The 19,091-nt window shown below is 41.6% G+C and overlaps 1 protein-coding gene and 1 long non-coding RNA gene across 3 annotated transcripts; both read right to left on the bottom strand.

Annotated features, from left to right (window-relative positions):
- Nucleotides 1-1,360: 1,360 nt before the first annotated feature.
- LOC119014954 lies at nt 1,361-4,265 on the bottom strand. Its single transcript, XR_005073121.1, has 5 exons — nt 3,842-4,265; nt 3,534-3,588; nt 2,748-2,853; nt 2,521-2,626; nt 1,361-2,374 (listed from the first exon to the last, which is right to left on the bottom strand). It is a non-coding gene; the product is annotated as an uncharacterized LOC119014954 (long non-coding RNA).
- An 856-nt stretch (nt 4,266-5,121) lies between these two features.
- On the bottom strand, nt 5,122-17,806 carry LOC119014949 (NLR family CARD domain-containing protein 3-like). 2 transcript variants are annotated; one of them, XM_037090408.1, is made up of 11 exons: nt 17,669-17,806; nt 16,797-16,883; nt 14,793-15,003; nt 14,374-14,487; nt 13,729-13,807; nt 13,361-13,589; nt 11,391-13,185; nt 11,121-11,294; nt 9,435-9,608; nt 6,370-6,416; nt 5,122-6,243 (listed from the first exon to the last, which is right to left on the bottom strand). In XM_037090408.1, the coding sequence occupies exons 3-11, from the start codon at nt 14,975-14,977 to the stop codon at nt 5,666-5,668; spliced, it is 3,375 nt and encodes a 1,124-aa protein (XP_036946303.1). In that variant the 5' UTR covers nt 14,978-15,003; nt 16,797-16,883; nt 17,669-17,806; the 3' UTR covers nt 5,122-5,665. The 2 variants fall into 2 exon arrangements, with proteins under 2 accessions (XP_036946303.1, XP_036946304.1); XM_037090409.1 differs by lacking the exon at nt 14,374-14,487.
- Nucleotides 17,807-19,091: the final 1,285 nt, after the last annotated feature.

Raw genomic sequence — 19,091 nt, 5'->3', positions numbered from 1 at the left:
CTCCGTCTAGTAGTCTTCTAATATAGGGAGTGGCGACTAAGAGTCTCCTCCGTCTAGTAGTCTTCTAATATAGGGAGTGGCGACTAAGAGTCTCCTCCGTCTAGTAGTCTTCTAATATAGGGAGTGGCGACTAAGAGTCTCCTCCGTCTAGTAGTCTTCTAATATAGGGAGTGGCGACTAAGAGTCTCCTCCGTCTAGTAGTCTTCTAATATAGGGAGTGGCGACTAAGAGTCTCCTCCGTCTAGTAGTCTTCTAATATAGGGAGTGGCGACTAAGAGTCTCCTCCGTCTAGTAGTCTTCTAATATAGGGAGTGGCGACTAAGAGTCTCCTCCGTCTAGTAGTCTTCTAATATAGGGAGTGGCGACTAAGAGTCTCCTCCGTCTAGTAGTCTTCTAATATAGGGAGTGGCGACTAAGAGTCTCCTCCGTCTAGTAGTCTTCTAATATAGGGAGTGGCGACTAAGAGTCTCCTCCGTCTAGTAGTCTTCTAATATAGTTGCTTTTCTCTATGCTGTCATGCATCTTTCAGTAAAATTACAGCTCAGTCATTGTTCATTTTAGTATAACCCCCCCTGTACATTGCTGAGAAACCAGGGGAGGGGACACGGCCCCCTCCCCCGGCTCCGCGGACTGGCAGGCTTTGGATTTGAACCTGCCTCATGCACCTCTGGTTACTGCAGTAGCACCGTAGGTCGCGGACCTGCCGGTTGCGTAACCCTCCACACTACCAGTCCGTTTCACACTCGAACCTCTTCTCCGGGCGCATTTCAATTTCAGCTTTTCACTCCCACTATTATAAGAATTGAACCCAAACAAGACTCGAACCCACAACCTTCAGTCTGCCAAGCAGGATCTCATCTTCCTGAGCTAATGTGCTGGTGACCTAACGCTGTTTCGGAGAGGAGTTCACTCTTTGGTTTGGACAGCAGGTTTAAAAAGCACCAAAAGCATCCTGGCTTTGAACCCACAGCCTGAGGACTGCTGGCCAGCCATCTATCAGACTGAGCTACTGGGGCTGACAACTGCTTCTTGTCTCTGTTACATTTCACTCTCTTAAACCTCAGCGCTCCAAAATCAATCAAGAATCGATCACACAACCTTCGGTCTGCCAGGCATGCCCTCATCTTCCTGAGCTAAGGCACTGGTGACTTTATGCCGCTTCGGAGAGGAGTTCACTCTTTGGTTTGGACAGCAGGTTTAAAAATCACCAAAAGCATCTGATCAAGAACCGATCACACAACCTTTGGTCTGCCAGGTATGCACTTATCTTCCTGAGCTAACGAACTGGTGGGTTTACATTGTTTTGGAGAGGAGTTCACTCCCTGGTTTGGACAGCCAGTTTAAAAATTACCAAAGGTACACAAGTTTTGAACCCACATCCTCAGGACTGCTGAGCAGGCATCTATAAGACTGCGCTACTGGTTCTGACAGCTGCATTTTGTCTCTGTCACATTTCATTCTTTTAAACCGCAACGCTCCAAAATCAATCAAGAATCGATCCCACACCCTTCAGTCTGCCAAGCATGTCCCTAACTTCCTGAGCTAATGCGCTGGTAGACCTCGGAGTCGGCAGGTGAAATCATGGACTGACTGCTGTGATCAGCTGTTCTTTGGTCTTCAAACTCCTCGGCTGTGTGATGCACAACAGTGCACGTCATCGACACCTCCGCCCAGCTCACGCAAGGGCTGCTAAAATATTGTATTTGTGAGAGACTTTTCATTTCAAATATTTGGACTTTTGGAAGAAAGTGTGCTCATTCATTTATAGGCTAAATATAAATCGCTGTTTCATCACATTTGTCTTAAATCCAGCTCCATTATAGCAGGTAAAGCACATCCTGGCAGCTTGGAATATTACGGTCAGATACTGTTCCCCCTGTGTTCAATATGAAGGGAGGCTCAGACAAGCATTAAAGACTTAAATAACATTAAACAAAAAAAAAAAAAACAACATACTTTTTAGAACGTAGAATTATTATTCAATTCAATAAATATAACATTAAATGGCAAAATGTGCAATATTTATATTTATCAACAGAAAAATTAAAATTTAAAAAATAAAACATTCAAAATCAAGGAAAAATAAACTGTAAATACAACATTTCTTATTGATACATGAACTTCCTTCAGCACGCTGCACACACACACTTGTCCTCCATCTCTGGCCCTCCAACACATGCATGGTGGAACCAGCGTATCTGTAGTATATCTGTAGTGCACAAACATTTCAACACAGCATGAAATTTTTAAAGAAAACTTGGAAAATAGATACAAACACAGGAGCAACCACATTCTTTACATCAAGCAGAATAACCCAGGTCACTGTCATCTGCATTTTCCTCCCCACAGTTGAGGCAAAGGTTTGTCAGATCGTCTGTCAGAAAAATGTGAGAACAAGATGATTTCTTTTGAGTCTGATCCCCGGCAATTGTATTTTTTGTCATTTTCAGAGATAATAACCTGAGGAATCAAAGATGTTTTCATTTCTGACTTGTTGGGTGGGTTTAATACATAACTTACCAGATTCCTGAAGAAGAGTTGTGGCAATCTGCCAGAATAACTCTGTCACGTCAGTTCGGCCAGCGGGGAATTTCACCTCTTCATTTTTCAAGATTTTCTCTATGAACTGATATTAAAAAACAAGTTATCATTTACCAACACATACACATCTAAATACATAGTTTATCTGGGCAGCATCACTTTATATCTGCACATCATGGAGTAGAAAGGGTCATTTTTTTTCACACCTTGATGGCAAAAACCCCACAGGAGGGGCTGTCCGGTTGGTGTGGATGAGGCACCGTGTCACAGTTCCATCTGGACACATTCACCCCTTTCTTCCTCATGCATGCTCTAAAAAACAAAAATATGTTTAAATATAGTAACTTCATTTATTGACTTAAACATCAAGAAGATACTCTTACCAATTCCTCAGTCATCAAAACAGAAGAAAGATAAGAACGTTGTTCCAGGTGAAAACAACTATTGTCCTTTGCCAACAACCAGATTTTTCAAAGACAAAAATCTACTAATTTTGTGTCACATGCACCTGTGTGATATTCATCTATAATGTTACAAGCAAGGAAAACTTGGCATTGTACACGTTTGGCTTATACATCTGCATTTAGTCCTGTAGTCACCAGTAGGACTGATTCTATTCTTCTGGTTGATATTCACCAGATACTTCACATACATGATCTTTGTCTGCCTGAGCAAATGTTCATTATTAAGTGCTAACCAGTTGTTTAACATTATTGTCAGGTATTACAATTGCAATTAAGCTTCATGACAGGTATTACATGCTTTGTTAAAACATGTAATCAAATGTAATTCTGACATATGAAAAAGAAAATCACAGCTCAAACTTTTCAAATGAGATTCAGACTTTTTTTTTTTACATTTTTTAACTTGTTTGACTGATGTTATGACACCAACATGATTTACTACAAATTGCCATTATGACGTGTAGCTGCATCTATGGTAACATGTGACAAGTGGGTCACATTACATCTGACGCAATAATTAAAGTGTACCTTGTTACATCCTGGCACTTTTTCAGCGTGTCCTTCTTTCAGGTGGATATATTACCTGTATGCAACATAAAGACCTAAGATTAGTGCACATATAATATGTTTGTCCACTATACTGACATTCAGAAAAACGCTGCTGGGCCTGGTCTTCAACAATACAGAGGAACTACTTTGGAATCAAGGTGCAAGATGAAGAGTTCACAGAGCTGAACACAAGTCTAAATAAATACATTATCTGATCAGTAACTGCATGGTATACTGTGTGTGACATGTCAATATGTGCTCTCAATAGCTGAACAATCAATACTTACAACCAGGAACCAGTGATGGTGTTCATGCACAGCATCAAACAGTACTTCATAATGTGACGGATTCCACTGAAAAAGTTTAAATACAAAAGCAACATCAAATTACTGTTACCACAATATGTGACAAGACAGTCCGCAACTAACCCTGCACATCCTGTTGCGGCCTTGAATAAAATCGAAGAATAAAAAATAACAATATAGGGGGGAAAAAATCGTCCTGCCGGCCTTAAATTGACTCAGCGGCGCCACCTGCTGTTGTGGAGTTCGAATTACAGGAAATTTGTTAGAAAGTTTACTGGCATTTGTTTGTGGATCAGCAAGATGGAAGAGTAGTGCCAAAAGTCACGTGACATTTTTTTGTAGAACTGTCTTTTGTACTTGAAGAGATCTGTTTCTTTGTATGTGTAAAACCTGCTGTGTTTGTTTCTGAAGCATGTTGTATTTGTTTGATACGTACATTTCTCATTTGCAAAACTAAATGCATGAGTTTTGTATTTGCAGGCGGCACTGAGTTTGTTTGTGAATCGTCAGGCACGAGTAAAACACGTTGGTTGACTTGGTGTTGGTGGACGTGATGCTACTTTAGGTTTGGAAACATTCTGGGAGCTGCTGTTGGGTTGTGGATCACATATGTTGGGCTGTTGGTCCACTGGGTCTCTATTTATTGATCATTATGGCCGACTCTTACTTATGATGCACTGATGGTGCTAAAGAACTGTTAGAATCCTCAAACTCAACCACAGGAGGTGTCAGGTCCGGACCGCCCAGCGCTCCGATACTTGTTCCCACGTCTCATCTCATTCTTTAATGAATGAGGGTTCAGGAGAAGTTACAAGGTGGGAGCTGGATTCCAGACACAGCCGCGGCTCCATCACAGTAACTGGCAGAATAAATAAATATGTCAGAATAACTGAGTAGGAAGGTGGAACCCCTTTGGAAACAAGTGATTTATGATATTGTCACATCCTCACACTTCAATAAAAGTTCAGTTGCTGATGATCTCGCTGTCCCATAATCCCCTGCTTCCATCCCAGATACTTCTGGAGGAGGCAGACCCACCGCACTACCAATCCCCCGGGAACTGGAAGATCTTCTCTGGACGCTTTTCATTCTGTACTTCAAATATCACTGAGTTTTATAAGAGTCAAACCCAAAACTCATTATCAACACATTAACCTTTTCTCACAGCTGTTTAGATTCAAGGACGAGATTCAAATCCAACAAACGTCCTGAAAATACAGCCGGACTTCAACAGCCACAAAACACTGAGAGAAACACAATGATTGTCATTAAAATGTGTTTTCTTCTCATATAATAATCACACAGAAATGAACAGATGTTGTGCAGTTTATCACGTCACTACGGACATAATTACATGTGTTAACCAACACCATCAATCTTTTAGTTTCATCATTAGAAACACATGAAACAAGTCAGAGAGTTTCAGGTGGAGCGTCGAGTTCATTTGATCATATTTTACTGTCCATTCACAACTTTGTTCACAATGATTCTTTACAATTAAGGCTGCAGACGAGTCAATGTTTTCTGTTTCTTACATTTCACTAATAGTTCTGGATTTTATTGGAACAAGAGCCAGAATTCAAAACAACACATGACACAATGTACAAGTCAACACAATTTACACAATTTAATGGAAAAAGTTTCAAATGTAAATGAAAAATCTTTTCAGTCAGTTTGAATCATTTTGTACAAAGTTGACTGATGAATTTATTACAAGAAGCTGAAAGATTGATGTGACTGTGATCCTGTACAGACTCAACTGTTCAGCACTGACAATGTTTCTGTGACAGGAGGAGACTCTGCACACTAAACACCACACAGACTCACTGAGGAACCAGAACTGGACCTGAAGAACCCAAATCCAGGATAAAGAGGTTCAGTGAATGTGGTGTTGAAGGTGTGGAGGTGGATCAGTGAGTCAGAGGAGACTCTGTAGAAGGACAGAGTGCCAGCAGGACAGTCCACATACACTGCTACTCTACCAGAGGAGGAGGAGGAGGAGGAGGAGGAGGAGGAGGAGGAGGAGGAGGAGGAGGAGATGTCTGTTGGTCTGTTATTGTGACAGACAGAGTAACGACCATCAAAGCACTCCAGACTCCAGGACTGATCATTCCATCCAAACTCACAGTCTGTACTGTCTCCTTTCCTTCTGATTCTTCTGTAACTCACTGATATAGAAACATCTCCTCTCCACTTGACCTCCCAGTAACAGCGACCAGTCAGACCAGTTCTACACAGCAACTGAGGAAACAACCTGGACTCAAACCTCTCTGGATGATCAGGATATGACTGATCCTCCTCCACATGTGTCATCTTCCTGTTGTTGTCAGACAGTTTGACGTTTCTGCTGGCTGTGTTTGTGTCGACTGTGAGCTCACAGGAATCTGATGGAGAGAAAAAGACACAACACAGCTGCAGTTATTAATGTGTCATCAGTGTGACGATGACATCACACATGTGAATGAGTGATGTCACAGTGTTTTCATGAATGACAGTAAAAAGACACTCACACTTCCTCAGACCTGGTGTCAACCATCGGACTCCAGCAGGCTCCACCCTGAAAGGAGGAGGGGGGTCAGAGCAGCACATCCTCTTTCAGCATGCAAACATGGATATGACATGACTCTCATACACAGAAACACAATCTGTCCATCACCAACTATAGTTTGGTGCTGGATTGATATCTGATGTATATTACAGCAGTAATAGTCACTGTGAGGAGAACTTCATGTCATGTTTGATGCCATTAAAAGCAGAAACAATGACAGAAAATGCCTCTTAGTCTGAAATCTGCTGTGGTGAACACGATGTGTCCAGATGTGACCAGAGGAACATCTGACTATGAAGCCAGGAATCTGTCTTTCTTTCTCTCTGTCTGTGGTTCACATGTCTCCAGAACCGTTCATCCAATCTACTTTATACTTGGCAGGTTTGTTGCTGAGGACTCAAAGAAGTGCAGCGTTCAATTTGAATTCAATATCAAAATATTTTAGGGCTGCGACAACAAAAGTTTGGAAAGGATGAACTTTTGGACCTGATCAACTTCGTCCATTAGTAAACCTGTTGTTACTGCAAACACAAGATTAGGGCCCGGCTACATTACAGGTTTCAATTTAAAAACCAAGTTTAAAACAGAAACAGCTTCTGTCTGTGCTCTCAGGTCTGTGATGGATCAGTGTCGCCCCCTAGTGGGTAATTAGCCGAAGTACGGTCAGAGACACTGGAGTACATGTGAGGAGCTTTTAAAATATTTCATGTCGTAGTAAGAGATCGTCTGAAGTGAAGTCTTTATTTCTTCACACAGAACCTCGTGTACATCTGTTCTCTTAAAATATATATTACATTAGTGCTGGGCGGTATACCGGTTCACACCGAATACCGGTGTATATTTTCATTATAACATTAATTTTTAATATAAATTTAATATTTTTATTCACCACCATAGCGGTGAATTTGATTACACAACATACAGAACGCTATGCTGCCCCCTCAGTTTGTGGCAGCAGAACATAGACTGCTGCTGGATCACAGCTCTTTGGGTTCTCCACTAGTAGGACTGTTCATGTTTCTTCATCTACTGGCTCAACAAACCCTTGGTCATCTATTACATCTTTAACATGTGTTTCTCTAATATGTTTCTAATTTTCACATGTTGTGCTAAAACAACAAGCCATGTACTGAGTTCACTGAGCTTCATGTGAATTGTGCTATTATACAAACTGATATTAAATCATATTGTGTCTGTCACTTCACAAAGAACAAGTCAACATGGTGACTACATTGTGAGGAAGGACGCTCCATGACACCACAGCCAGCTGCTGTTCTGACTGATGGTATTCTCAGTATGCTGCTAACACACATGAGGCCACTATCAATGGTGGAGGATGGACAAGGTCATGAAATACATAAAGAAGATAGAGGTACAGTAACGCATGGATTAAAGCAAAAAAATCTTTTGACTGAAATGTTTTTTCGAGCTGTAGCCAAGTCATATTCCCAATTAGTAATTTGTGAAACATGTTACAGAGTACGTTACTTGACACATGCTTAATAAATAAGACAAGATTTACAGCCTCACCCCACACCGTGTTCTCTGATGCAGACATCAAGTTTAAATATTTGACCCACAATGTTTTACAGGAGGATGATCTGAACAGCGGTTCTATTCCCATACAGTGGTTCCCACCCTTTTTTCCTCAAAGCCCCTCTTGCCTGTATCCAAGACAAGCCAGCCCCCCCAACCCCAACCTGCATACACTAAAAGAAGAGAGTGATTAATTACAAACTTTTATTTGCAAAAATAAACAAGTTATATTCTCCTAGTTTTACAATGTATATAGATACATTTCTTCCTTTTTGTGTCATCAGGTGCATCACAAACACACACACACAACGACCAGAATACCAGAGAACAGGATAGGCCTACTTCATAGGGGTTATCATAAATTGGTCACGTGATTTTGACATGCCGGCGCATCAATCGACCTCAGAGGGTTGCACAAATCTAACTTTAACCTCACAACCTCAGAGCGGACAACGTTGTGCGCACCACCTGTGATCTCTGGCGCCCCCCTTGGGGCGCTATTTTATCATCTCTCCATCTTGAAAGGACTTCTTATGCTTAATGATAGAGTGACTCGGCCTTTGAGTGTGAATTCCGTTGTGTGAAAAACGACTGTTGTCCGATTAACTGTGATTGTAGTTCCGTCACCTTTCTCTTTCTCTGCTCGCTTTTCAGAGAGAAGTCAGTGTCGTATTTTTTATGAACAGTCCAAAAGTGCCTCTCAACATTCCCCTTCTTTGTAATAGCGATGACAGTTTGACAATTCAGACAAACGTACTTTTTTTTTTATACCCCTTCTTTTGTTGATATCAATTGAAGCTGCTAACCAGGTCACTTAACTTGCTTGTGTTTTGCAGCAGCTAGCATGTTTGTGCATGCATGGTGACCCCTGACCCCTGACCCATACAAGAAAAGATCTCTGACTGGCCGTCCTGTATGTCAATCAGGTGGCATAGACTCGACCTTTTGTTGAGTGCCCTCTGGTGGACAAACTATACAATGCCAACACTCATAACATGGTTGAAGGGTGTTTCGTCCTTTTTATTAGATTTTTTTTTTTTAAATTTATCAGCCAGTATAAATGCTGATACTGATAGTTTGAAAAATAACTAATATCGGCCAATAATATTGGCCCACCGATAAATCGGTCAGGCTCTAGATTTATTGTTAATGTTTTGATAATCCTCCGCAATCAGTGTGGAGTGTGAAGCAGTTTGGATGAGTGGTTCATCAAGAAGCACAACCAGAGGCCAAGAAATCAGAGGCACATTTTGAACAGGCACAAACCTAGTCTGAAAACAGAGGTGAAACTGGTTGCTAAACTTCATCTCATGTTTTCATCTTCATCTGCTGACTTGTAACTCTTGGCTTCAAGCTATACCTTTTGTCCTGAACAGAACTGAACAACTGGAGATGGAGTAAACGAAGCAGATCTTTCGACAATGAACCAACTACAATAGAGATACACAGTCTCACACTGACTGTCCGTTGCTGCAGCAGGACTCTTCATACCTGAGAGTGTCCAGTCTCCAGCCTGGATCCTCCAGTCGAGCAGACAGCTGCTTCACTCCTGAGTCTCCTGGATGATTGTAGCTCAGGTCCAGCTCTCTCAGATGGGAGGGGTTGGAGTCCAGAGCTGAGACCAGAGAAGTACAGCCTTCCTCTGTGATCAGACAGCCTGACAGCCTGCAGACACACAAAACAACACACATCACAGATCAGCCGAGGGTCTGAAAGACTCAGGGCACATCTGTGTTTAAGGGTTTAACGTTTATTATATTCATCATCTTAGTTCTCAGTAATTTACTAATCAGCACTAAACACAGCATAACTGAAGCTGATGGAAATGCCATTAGTTTTGTTAATATTTGGTCATGAACCAACATATTGTACAGATAAAATGATGACCTGATGATGGAGCTAGAAAAAAGTCAGAGGATGACCAAAGTAATTACAGTTCATCCTGAGGGGAGCACGAATGTCTGAACCAAACCTCATGATGACTCATTCAATGGTTGTCGAGATTAATATATCGTGACCAAAGAGCAGAATAGACTGACAGACCCACATTTTATATAAAATGCACTCATGCTTTTTACCATATGGTCAAGAGCAGCTCCAAGTGTACATGAGTACTTGTTAGATGAAATAACGAAATAAAATAATGACTCCTGACCTGAGAGTTTCCAGTCTACAGTGTGGACTCTTCAGTTCAGCAGACAGTAGCTTCACTGCTGAAATATCAGTGTTTCAAACACTCCAGCTATTTTCAGTGTCATTTCCACATCTCCTTATATTGTCTTCAATACACCAGCCATTTCAAAGAGATACTTTATTAAATAACTACTGTGTTTACCAAAAACATATATTTGTGTCAAATACATTGTAAATGATTTCAAATACATGCAGTTTTTAAACAGAGACAGAGCGTTCAGGTCACTCAGTGATTCCTGAAGCTATGTTGGAATGTGGTTCAATTCTTCTTAGTGTCTAAATACTTTTGGCACTTGATCACTGTCCTACAAGCAAGTGGGTTTTTCAGCACTGAATCAGTGGATTATTTAACTTAATCAGGATGTGTGTCTAAGTGCGATGCTGTCCATTGCACTGAAAAGGAGCAGAGATCAAATGATCGACAGACAGATGGAACATGTCACTTCAGATTGTTTCTTAGCCTGCTGCTTTTTGTAGTTGTAAATAAATCACTGGGCCTAAATTCCATTTCTCCCCACCATTGTAGCAGTATACAGGAAGGACCCACCAGAGTAGGACCATCTCTGTGAACCAGCCCTCCTGATTTAAAAATCAAGCACTGGATAGCAACAAGCTCCTCCATGTGGCTCAAAGGTGTACTGCAGATAGAAATCTTAAATGAAAGGAAAGGAATATCTGCTGATTTATTTGGTGACCCAAATAAGATCCTCTCTGGTAATGAATGGTAGATATAATATCTTGACTGACTGAATCGAGAATAATCATCCAGTTATCAAAGTCATATGATATCAAGCATAAATAGGTTCTTCATCCTCATTGTTCATGTTGTGCAGGAGCTAGATTAATGAAAGGTACATTGAAGGAAAACAATTTTCATAGCAAAAACATCTGCAATTAAAAACTCACAAGAGAAGCTATTTAAAGTGTGTAGATGTCTGAGTTTATAGAAATATATAAATGATTCACAACAAATAGCGATCTGACCTCAAACTTTCCAGATTGCAGTGTGGACTCTTCAATTCAGCAGACAGTAGCTTCACTCCTGAATCCTGCAGGTTGTTGTTACTCAGGTCCAGCTCTCTCAGACTAGAGGACTGGGAGCTGAGAACTGAGGACAGAGTTTCACAGCTTCTCTCTGAGAGGTTACAGTCACTCAGCCTGGATAAAGAATAATGAGCAGAAAAAGAAAAGTATTTCTACTTGAGTCAATAACAGCACATTTACTGCATCCTGAAGAAACTCCTCCACACTTACAGAGCTTTGTTGGAGGCTTTGACCACTGGCAGCAGCCTCAGAAGAGCCTCCTCTGAAGCAGAGTATTTCTTCAGGTCAAACACATCCAGATCTTCTTCTGATGACAGTAAGATGAAGACCAGAGCTGACCACTGAGCAGGAGACAGTTTATCTGTGGAGAGACGTCCTGATCTCAGGTACTGTTGGATCTCCTCCACTAGAGAACAATCGTTCAGTTCATTCAGGCAGTGGAACAGATTGATGCTTCTCTCTGGAGACAGATTCTCACTGATCTTCTCCTTGATGTACTGGACTGTTTTCTGATTGGTCTGTGAGCTACTTCCTGTCTGTGTCTGCAGACCTTTTAGGAGAGTCTGATTGGTCTGCAGTGAAAGACCCAGGAGGAAGCGGAGGAACAAGTCCAGGTGTCCATTTGGACTCTGTAATGCCTTCTTCACAGCACTGTGGTAGAAACGTGTTGATTTTCCTCCGAACGCTTTAGACCATCGGGATGTTGACTGCTCTTCATCTGACAGCAGATTGACTACAGAGTCAATGAACGTCAGATGGACATGAAGAGCAGCCAGAAACTCCTGAACACTCAGATGGACGAAGCAGAACACCTTGTCCTGGTACAGTCCTCTCTCCTCTTTAAAGATCTGTGTGAACACTCCTGAGTACACTGAGGCTGCTCTGATATCGATGCCACACTCTGTCAGGTCTGATTCATAGAAGATCAGGTTTCCTTTCTGCAGCTGATCAAAAGCCAGTTTTCCCAGAGACTCAATCATCTTCCTGCTCTCTGGAGTCCAGTGTGGATCTGTCTCAGCTCCTCCATCATACTTGACCTTCTTCACTTTGGTCTGAACCACCAGGAAGTGGATGTACATCTCAGTCAGGGTCTTGGGCAGCTCTCCTCTTCTTCTGGTCTTCAACACATCCTCCAGCACTGTAGTAGTGATCCAGCAGAAGACTGGGATGTGGCACATGATGTGGAGGCTTCGTGATGTCTTGATGTGGGAGATGATTCTGCTGGCCTGCTCCTCATCTCTGAATCTCTTCCTGAAGTACTCCTCCTTCTGTGGGTCAGTGAACCCTCTGACCTCTGTCACCATGTCAACACACCCAGGAGGGATCTGACTGGCTGCTGCAGGTCGTGTGGTTATCCAGAGGCGAGCAGAGGGAAGCAGTTTCCCCCTGATGAGGTTTGTCAGCAGCACATCCAATGAGGTGGACTCTCTAACATCAGTCAGGGTCTCAGTGTTGTGGAAGTCCAGAGGAAGTCGACACTCATCCAGACCGTCAAAGATGAAAACAACCTGGAACTCTTCAATGCTGCAGATTTCTTTGGTTTCAGTGAAGAAGTGATGAACAAGTTCCACCAAGCTGAACTTTTTCTCTTTCAGCACATTCAGCTCTCTGAAAGTGAATGGAAATGTGAACTGTATGTCCTGGTTGGCTTTGCCTTCAGCCCAGTCCAGAGTGAACTTCTGTGTTAAGACTGTTTTCCCGATGCCAGCCACTCCCTTTGTCATCACTCTTCTGATTGGTTCGTCTCTTCCAGGTGAGGCTTTAAAGATGTCTTCCTGTCTGATTGTTGTTTCTGGTCTGTGTGGTTTCCTGGATGCTGTTTCAATCTGTCTGACCTCATGTTCATCATTGACCTCTGCAGTCCCTCCCTCTGTGATGTAGAGCTCTGTGTAGATCTGATTCAGAAGGGTTGGGTTTCCTGCTTTAGCGATCCCCTCAAACACACACTGGAAGTTCTTCTGAAGGTCAGATTTAAGTTTACGCTGACAAACTGCAGCAAGATGTTCTAAATAAACACACAACAAAAAAGATCATTAAGTAATTTATGAAGAAAATATGAAAGTTTCCTTCTTCTAAAGTAGCACATATAAACATGCTTTCCATGTTTTCCTCCATCTGTTGAGACATTACAAACTGTCTCATTGATCCATCATGTTAAATCTTTAGTGAAATCCTCTTACTGCTCTGCAGACAGTCAGCCAGCTCCTCCTGCTTCATTCTCCTCAGGAAGTGAAGTGTGATCTTCAGAAATGCCTCTCTGCTGCTCCTCCTCTGCTCTTCATCCTCACCGTCCAACACCTCCTCATCATCACTTTGACTCTCTAAGCATTCTGGGTAATCTGAACTCAGAACCTTCTGGACCTTCTTCAGCTCGTTCTTCACAAAAGTCACAATGTTCTCCTCCAGCAGCTGAAACAGAATATTATGTGAATGACAACATTTAACATCAGATCCATGTTGGACAGATTCACCACTGGTCTGTAAAGTGCAGCATGGAGATTATTGTGAACAGACTGGATGTAAAAGTAGCTGTTGTTCATGTACAGACCATAAATATGGAGTCCAGCTGTGTCTGATGCTGCTGGACAGACGGACCTCTGGGAACCTCTGAGCTCTCCTGGTCGACTCTGTGGAGGAATCATGAAGAATCAGTCACATTGTGTCTGTCCCATCCTGTCTTCTCCTACTCACTATTGTCTTAGAGCTCAGGATGTGTAAGAAACACACAGAAACTACACAATCTGAAGCGTCCCAGTGGATCTAATCAGAGAAACATGGACGGTCGCTGCAAACAGGTGTTTGAATGGAAAGTCTGCGAACTTCAGATCAACTACAGCAGCTGATTTAACAGCTGAGGGCACTTTGAGAAAAGACAGGAGGAGTCGGCTGCTAACACATACTGTCAAAGACTGAGACTGAGCTCAGATCAACTGAATCAAAATGAGAATCACAAATACAAACTGTTTTACTACACGTTTCACAAACAAACACTATATAAAGTCAAACATGATGAAGAGGTTAAATCATCAGACAAATGTTAAACTGGACTGAAGAGATGAAGACTGGTTTCACATGTGAGAATATAAATGTACTAAAGAAAAACAATGATGAAAAAAACAAGTTTAAACAAATTCCTCTGAATAAATAACATAAAACTTGAATGGGTATCATATTTATGTCATTAACAGCTCACCTCTTTACAGCTGAAGGTTTTTCTTCTTTAAAATCAATTAAATGATGCTTTGACCAGTCACACCTGAAGGACACACAGCTGGGCTCAGGTCCAGGTCCATTAGAGGCTGGTCTCCTGTTGGACAGAGAAGAAGACCACCAGAGATGTTAATTCACTTTCTGGTCTTCAGACACAGAAGCTTCTGTCCATAAAATAGTGGAAAACATCAGGAATAGAGCTTCAGAGAATATTGGACCAAACTAATTCAATAAAGTGAAATGAAGAGTTGAAGACTGGTTCTATTGGGCAGCTTTCTAAAGTGAGAAGATAAATTTAAGTGAAGAAGAACAAAGCTGAAAATAAACATCAGGTTTCAAAAAACATCTTTCTCTACTGTTAAAACATGAATCAGTCACATATTAATGTTATTAACAGCTCACCTCTTTACAGCAGGAGCTGGTTGTCCTTTAAAATAAATGAAACAATCTATTGACTGGTCACTCTTGAAGGACACACAGCTGGGCTCAGGTCCAGGTCCAGGTCCAGGTCCAGGTCCAGGTCCAGGACCAGGTCCAGTGGTTTTAGAGGGAGGGCCTCCCTCCTCTCTGTCTTCACACTGATTCATGCTGCTCAGCTCACACACACTTTCATCTGGAGAGGAAACACAAATCATTCATCTGCACATCAACTGAAATCAGCCTTTGGCTCAGAAACACTCTTGAAGGACAAAATGTCTGAAAGTCGACTTCCTCTTCTAACATTTAAACTCAGAGCACATTATTCCACAACTCACTGACTCTATTAATACATATTTCACTAAATGGCAGCTACAGCACATCAAACCAAAACTAAATCAGGTCATTAAATCAGTTTGTTTTCTGTTTTTTACTGTTCTCTACTAATAAAGTCGCTCACAGCAGTGACGTGAAATCTGGAGACAAATGTGAAAATGTCCTCTGACAGAAAAGAGACAGTGGACTGATCCAGGACCTGTCTTCACTGATCTGCAGGAAGGAAAGTGATGTCATCAGTGTGAGGTTTGTTTCAAAATAAAAGACTTTTGTCACACAGTAACACCAGTGACTCCAGAGGACGATCTCTCATTACATGTTTTATAATATTTACTTTAAATTTTGGTATGTCATTTCTACATAACCATTATATTTTATAAGGTATAAAAACAGTCACTGTCCTTCTGTTCATGACTGTGGAGACTTTCTGTGCAGCTTGGAGTGTTAAATAACTGATTAAAAACAAATGCTGACAAGTTGATTTAACCAAGAGGCAGAAATTGTTCTAATAACCTGTTGTGTTAATATAAAATATGAAAGTCTCAGGTGTGTTCAGGTGGGTTTTGTCTGTAGAGGCTATGACGTCTGTCACTGACGTCACGTCTCCTGTCAGAACATCTGCTGCTGGACTTGGATCAATCCACTAGATGACGTCATGACGCTGTGGTGGAGTCAACACACACGTTTCTCTGATATCTTTTAATTTCAAGAAACATAATGGGCCTACTTTAAGCACTAACAGTCAGACAGCGGGAGAGCAGCAGCTCGTCCACAGGCTCATTCAGGCAGGAAAAGCTGCCTTCAGTCATCAGTAAGCCGAGCTACACAGTGACAACCGCTCTGTGTTGAAACGCTGACCAACTAACTCCACTTCTACTGTCATTTCACTGGTTACACTCCCACAACAATCCTATAATGATGCTACATTCTGACTATTAAAGTTGCGTTGGGCCCCAGAAATGATGCAACACATCTTCTCCTTGTGTGGATGCAGGTGTAATTATTTAAAACTTTGATGGAGGTTTTGCTTCATCCTCTAATCTCATCAGGAACATCTGGTCACCAGAGGAGGAAGAAGCACCATGACAGTGAGCAGCAAACATTAGTTCATGTTCCAGCCTGCAGCTTCTCTCTCGTCAGTCTATCCTGCTAAGCCAGACACTGCAATACTTAGTTACTTTCACCTGTGGAAGTTAGTACAGTAGACAAATCCTTCAAAATAAAAGCGTGTCAGTTGGTGTGGAGTCAATGAGTTTGATCTGATTATTGATCACATTTCAGTCAACAGTGACAGAACGAGGCGACACTTCCTGTTGGAGGAGTGTTCACAGCTCTGACAGCTCATTTAGTGAACACTGAGATTTTTATTCGTTCATTACAAAATAAAAGCTTTCCTCTGCTCACTGTCCTCTGAATGCTGCTTCCTGCTGTCTCCACATCAACTACTGATGACCAACTAACTCCACCTCTGCTCTTCCTCCACCGTTCACCTCTCAACATGGAGGATGACGTTTGTAATGGCGGCTGTTTGAACTCACAGCTGTGAGTTTGCAGAAGTGAACAATCAAGCGGCAGATTGTTGCCGTTTCTAGTGTTGCTAAGCTAACGACAGCTTGTGTTAACAAATCAAACAGTTTAAATGTGTTACATTACCTTCAGCTGGACGTTCACACGGACACGACTGTCTGCGCCACAACGATCACAGTGAATGAGACTTTGGACCGGCGCCGCCCGAAGATGCTGTTAGAGTTACACATTAAACAAATCGTATGAATCATATCAGTGAAATCTGATGACTTGTGTGTTTAATAAGAGTATAAAGGTCAAATACATGTTCAGTTGTAGTTACTTTGGTTCAACAGAGCAGCTTTAGTGACTTTCACAGACCAACATCACTTTAACTGACTGTTAGTTTCTATGAGGTCATGACACAACAACTCACACACAACTCACAAGTTGTCATGAAGAAACATTCAGCTAACAACTTGTGTTATAAAATCCTTCAGCTGTGCTGCAGATACTTTGTGAGTTTTTATTAACTAGAACCTCATCAAACACACTGTAAAGTTACATGTTAGTGTTTGTGACTGTGATTCAATTCAGGTCCAGTTTGAATGAAGTGAGTTTGACGATGAGTTAACAAGCAGATTAAACTGATCTCAGTTCAGTCAGAGAGAGAAACTTGAGTTCAGATGGTTGGATTTTTCAGTTTATAATGAAAATAAGAATCAAAATATTTCCTTTCTTGACATTTAGTGAGTTTATGTTGTTGACTTGTTAGACTCAGTAGTGAACTGGCTGCTTTTCCATCTCCAGCTGAAGCTCCAGGCTGTCAGACTGTCACCTCTGAGCTACAGAGTGCTGTTAGGAGACAGGACGGACACACAGAGACGTCTTTGACAGGACATCAACACTGTTGATCCTTCACTCTGCTCACAATGTTAGCTGGTTAGCTGAATGTTAGCTGGTTAGCTGAATGTTAGCTGGTTAGCTGAATGTTATTGTAAAGTTAAATCATATCTTACCTTTAAAGGACTGACAGCAGCAGGTGAGAGTAAACACAGTCTGTCCTCGGCTGCTGAGATCTCTCAGGTGAGCTTCATCACAGGAGGAGGAGCCCAGGTGAGCTCTCACACTCTGTGTACACGCCCTGATGCTCGCTGGGTCCTAGTGCTCAACCCTGTGCTGCCTTCCCCTCCACATCAATAACAGTCCTGACTGTTGTGAAACACATCTGACCTCAGATCAGACGGAACTCACCTTCTTATCACAGTGTCATCATTCAAAGCACCAGGACAAACCACAGCTTCTCGCTGGCTGCTCACTCAGGCAGCCATCTTGGCTCAAAGACCAGGCAGTTTCCCAGCTGATGTTTGCAACACGCCACTGCTTTACCTTCAGATTACAGCATCAAACCACTGTGGTGCTGCACTGAATTATAACAGGGTGAACCCTCTGGGATTGTAAACAGTCTGTAAATGTACATGTGATAGTGTGATCTCCCATCACTGTTCTGGAGGTAAAGAGGGGATCCACGACCCCATCTGGGTGGGGGCCAGGGTGGGGGGTTGTTCATTGTTTATTAAACTGTACTGTAATTTAATTTAATTATTTTCTTCTACATTCTTATCAGAGTGTTTTTGTTTTGCTTTGTTTTGTTTTTTGGTTATTTTGTTTTTCATATGTGTATATGTGACTGTGTACATATGCATACATGTTTTAAAGAAGGAAAAGGTAAATTGTATTTCTGTGACTGACAGTATCATATTGTGTTTTTTTTCAATAAAAATATTTTCAATAGTATTTCTCAGTACTTTCTGAGTTTTCTAAAACCGACTTATAGAAACAAAAACATTTCCACCTTTTGGAAACAGGTGAGCATCATCAAAAATTGTATAGTCTTAGGGTTCTCATTTTGAAAAGAGAACCCTAAGACTATACAATCTTTGATGATACTACACTGCAAATTGAAGTGACTGTGAAGAGGAATAGCTCAGTAAGATAAGATGTTACTGTTCTTGATACCAGAGATTCATGGATCAAATCCAGGCTGATCTGTGGGGATGTTTTCATTTCTAAGGCCTTTTTAGAGGACAGCTCAGGAAAATCCTTGTTTCCCCTGAGGACAGAACTCACAACATCAGTATTTCTGCTCAGTCTTCTTACTTGTTGAGGTATTTGCCCTGACTGCCACTACAGCTGGTTGCTATTTCCCTCCTGGTTTACAGTAACAAAGGGACACTTTCAGGAGATGTATGGGTTTGATCTCCTTACGTTTCATTATTTCTAATTTCTAATCATTACCTAACCAATGTTTAAAACCAAACACTTGATGTTTTAATACAGCCTTCATTCTTCCTGTCCTCCAGACTTAAATTCTAACAGGTTTGTTTGTGTGACTTTATTGGTGGATTTCCACATTTTCCTCAAAGCAGGAGATAAAAATAG

This window comes from Acanthopagrus latus, chromosome 24 (assembly GCF_904848185.1).
Source record: "Acanthopagrus latus isolate v.2019 chromosome 24, fAcaLat1.1, whole genome shotgun sequence".
Lineage (NCBI taxonomy): Eukaryota > Metazoa > Chordata > Actinopteri > Spariformes > Sparidae > Acanthopagrus > Acanthopagrus latus.
Note: the sequence above shows the minus strand (reverse complement) of the source record. Positions and strands in the feature narration are given on the sequence as shown.